The sequence below is a fragment of the Lathyrus oleraceus genome, chromosome 6, assembly GCF_024323335.1.
Source record: "Lathyrus oleraceus cultivar Zhongwan6 chromosome 6, CAAS_Psat_ZW6_1.0, whole genome shotgun sequence".
NCBI classification, from domain to species: Eukaryota; Viridiplantae; Streptophyta; class Magnoliopsida; order Fabales; family Fabaceae; genus Lathyrus; species Lathyrus oleraceus.
In genome coordinates this window covers 295,849,021-295,852,405 of record NC_066584.1, presented here as the reverse complement: position 1 = coordinate 295,852,405, position 3,385 = coordinate 295,849,021, and the positions used below count along the sequence as shown (strand labels likewise).

The 3,385-nt window shown below is 34.1% G+C and overlaps 1 protein-coding gene across 1 annotated transcript; it reads right to left on the bottom strand.

The window, feature by feature from the left end:
• Positions 1–764: 764 nt before the first annotated feature.
• Positions 765–2,382, bottom strand: LOC127091791 (30S ribosomal protein S16-1, chloroplastic). Its single transcript, XM_051030498.1, has 5 exons — positions 2,239–2,382; positions 1,920–2,058; positions 1,396–1,441; positions 1,174–1,307; positions 765–1,085 (listed from the first exon to the last, which is right to left on the bottom strand). Exons 2-5 carry the CDS (start codon positions 2,050–2,052, stop codon positions 1,042–1,044), a joined length of 357 nt encoding a protein of 118 aa, XP_050886455.1. The 5' UTR covers positions 2,053–2,058; positions 2,239–2,382; the 3' UTR covers positions 765–1,041.
• Between the last annotated feature and the right edge of the window lie 1,003 nt (positions 2,383–3,385).

Genomic DNA, 3,385 nt, shown 5'->3' with positions numbered 1-3,385 from the left:
TAAGATGAGTTATAAAAAAATTAGTCTTTCAAATTCACAAAAACATCTCATTTTTCTGTCCAAGTGTTTCTCAATCTCTCATTCACTTAATGTATGAATCACACAAACTCGTGGTGTTTAGAAGTGTATCTCAATCCTCTTAGATGCCTCAAAAGTTTCCAATTTTTAAAACAACAAGTTTCCAATTTTTAAAACAACAAATCTTAAGAATCTCTCTGTCTCTTTGAATTTTTCTCTTTATAAAACCCCCCAATAGCACTTGTGCCTAAAAAAGCTCTTTGAATTTTTCTCTTTATAAAACTCCCCAATAGCACTTGTGCCTAAAAAAAGACTTAAGAACTGAAAACGCCTTTTATAAGTGTTAGCCAAAACACACTACATTTCCCTAAAATGCACTATGCTTCGACAAAAACCGCAAGATACCCAACGCACTATGTTTTTGCGAATGCATCACGAACTTTTTTTCTGAAAAATTTGAAGTCAACACTACACATTAAGAACATGCAAACTGGTTCCAATTTCTTTCTATGTGAATGTTGGTCAATAGAAATTTGATAATAGTGTCTTTTGTTCCCGATGATGTCTATCAAATTATTAATAGCTTAATCCTCTTAATATTAATGACTCTGCATATATCCCTATTTAGAAGAATTCTTCTGCTGGTCAATACTCTATTGAAACTGTCTATAACTTACTGAGTGTTAAACTCGGGTAATAACTTTTGATGATTCTTGGTCATAAGCTATAGAGCAAAGTTAAGTTCATAAGCATAAAAAATTGACTAAAATATTAGACAGCAATGTCAGGCATGCAAACATGACAGAGTACATGAACTAAGCAGAAATTAAACGAGCTACGTTCAAATATTGTACCGACATCTTCGAATTTAGTTCAAGAAGACAAAAACAATGACAATTTTACAACAAGATGACAAATCAATTCAAAAGAGTGCAAGATTGATCAAAGTATTGCCATTGCACTGGATGACATACTCACAACACAGACGATCTTCTCCAAACATATCGTTGGCATTCCCTTCAGTTAAACTTGTAAGCCAATAGAAAGAACAGCTTCCGGAGATATACCTAAAATAAACAGCAGATGAAATGAGAAAAAGAAAGAACCCGAAAACAAATACTAAAAGAGATTCAAAGGGAAGGAGTGTAAGTTCACCATCAGCTTCATTGGCATTGGCATCGACTGGCTGCGCGGGATATTTACCACCTTTACGTTTCACTTGTAAACCAGCTCGAAATAAAAGACTCTCCACAGGCTCTGAGGGTTGAGCACCAACAGAAAGCCAGTACCTAAAGAAGATGAAGAAAAGTTATCCTATTAAAACTGCGGTGGAGAGTTCCGTCATAAAATTCACAAAGATGGATCAAAGTTACTTACTTCACTCTTTCAAGTTTGATACTCACTCTTTTCTCATCATCTTTAGCTGTTCAGAAGAAGTAAATCAAGTTAGAAAACGATTTGATGTGTATCGTCTAAAACCATCCTCATCTTCATCCCCTAACTGGTATATTACGAACGAACCCGCAAATCCGTGGATTAAACGCGCATAACCCACGGTCTAAACAGTCAAACCTAAACATGCCAAAATTTAAATGGGCTAAAAAAATGGTCCAAAACCCGCGCGGGCCGGGTTAAACGGCCTAGTTCGCAGACCTCGGTCCATATACCCAGCTCTAAACACCACTAACAAGAGACACTATACTACCAAGGATTGAAAACCAAACATATGTGTTTCCTTAGGGTTATTCAAACATTCACAACATTAATTCTATATCCTTTAAAAAAAACTCCTACTTACCTAATGTCAATTAACACACAAACCATAACCAAAAGCAACAAGAAAACAAAAACATAGTATGAATAAGTAAAATTTGAACATAACAGAGAATTTGAATGTTAACCTGCAATAGGATTGTAGTAACCTACAACCTCAATGTTCTTGCCATCTCTTGCACATCTGCTATCAGCAACAACAACCCTATAGAATGGGTTGTGTGTGCAACCGTGTCTGGCCAATCGAATACTCACCACCATTTTCACCTAATAATATCAATAATATCATAATTCAACAACAGGTAACTCAAAATTTGAAAGGACAACACAAAAATATGTTTTTGGGTTTGAACCGTTTTGTTATCGCTGTGTAGCGGAGAGTTTAACATTATAAAGAATGAAATTGAAGAAAAAACAGAGAAGGGAAAGAGAGGAAACCAAACAAACCTGTCTTCCGAAGGTAGTTTTTTCTTGTACAATGGTTCGCTGCTGTCTATCCCTTTATGCGTAAACTGTTACCGTTCCCTCTCAATCTTCTTATCTTATACCGTGTTTTCTCTTATCTCTTTTTTTTAATACTGAATTTTAATGTAATTTTGTTCTTCTATTTTTTAAAAAAATTATTTTTATCCAAAAATAGTAATTTAAACATTTTTTAAAATTTGAAGAGAAAAATGGAATTATCACTTTTGAAATAAAAGAAAAGAGTGTCATTTTCCTTGTCAATTCATTAAGTGAATCATAATTTGTGTGAGAAGTGTATCATATAAATATGCTATTAATGGTTTACATTAGGAATCTCATTATCGAATCGAAAGTTGACTTTGCATCAATATAGACTTCTTGTTGATAAGATTGTGACCAATATACCACATTGAACTTCTAAATTACATAGCTATGCAGGGAGATATCAATTGATAAAAAAAATGTATTGTTTGTTATCACAATATATTGGATGCAAGTTTTTCTACTTAAAAAAAAAGTTATAAAGCAAATTAAAGTAATCTGTAGAAGTTTTCTATGCAGTTGGACAAATGAAATAATTAGAAAAGCTTTTGTGGCTTGGGAGAAGGTATGCGACCCCAGGGTAATAGGAGGTCTAAATGTTATTTCATTGATGCAATGGAACCAAGCAACCATAATCAGACTGTTGTGGAACTTGCAAACTAAGGCAGATAAACTATGGGTAAGATGGATTGACACATATTATCTCAAAAGACAAGACATAATGACATGGAAAATTACTCAAGGTTGCTCGTGGATCCTGAAGAAGATTATGAAATGCAAGGAACTAGTGGAAAATACTAGCTAATGGGGAAAAGCATTACAAAATGGGAAATATAAAACTTCTACCATGTATAAAGCATTGCAATGAGAGAAACAACATGTTGAGTGGGAGAAGTTGTTCTTTAACAACTATGCTCGACCACATTCTACTTTTTTTTTGGATAACACTTATTAGACTACCCACCAAGGACGGGTTAGCTCGATTTGGGATCATGACTGGTGGGATATGTAGTTTTTGTGATCATGTAGAATCTCTAGAATGTTGGAATTAAACCTAAAACTTTGAGTAATTTCGAGTCAATCTTGA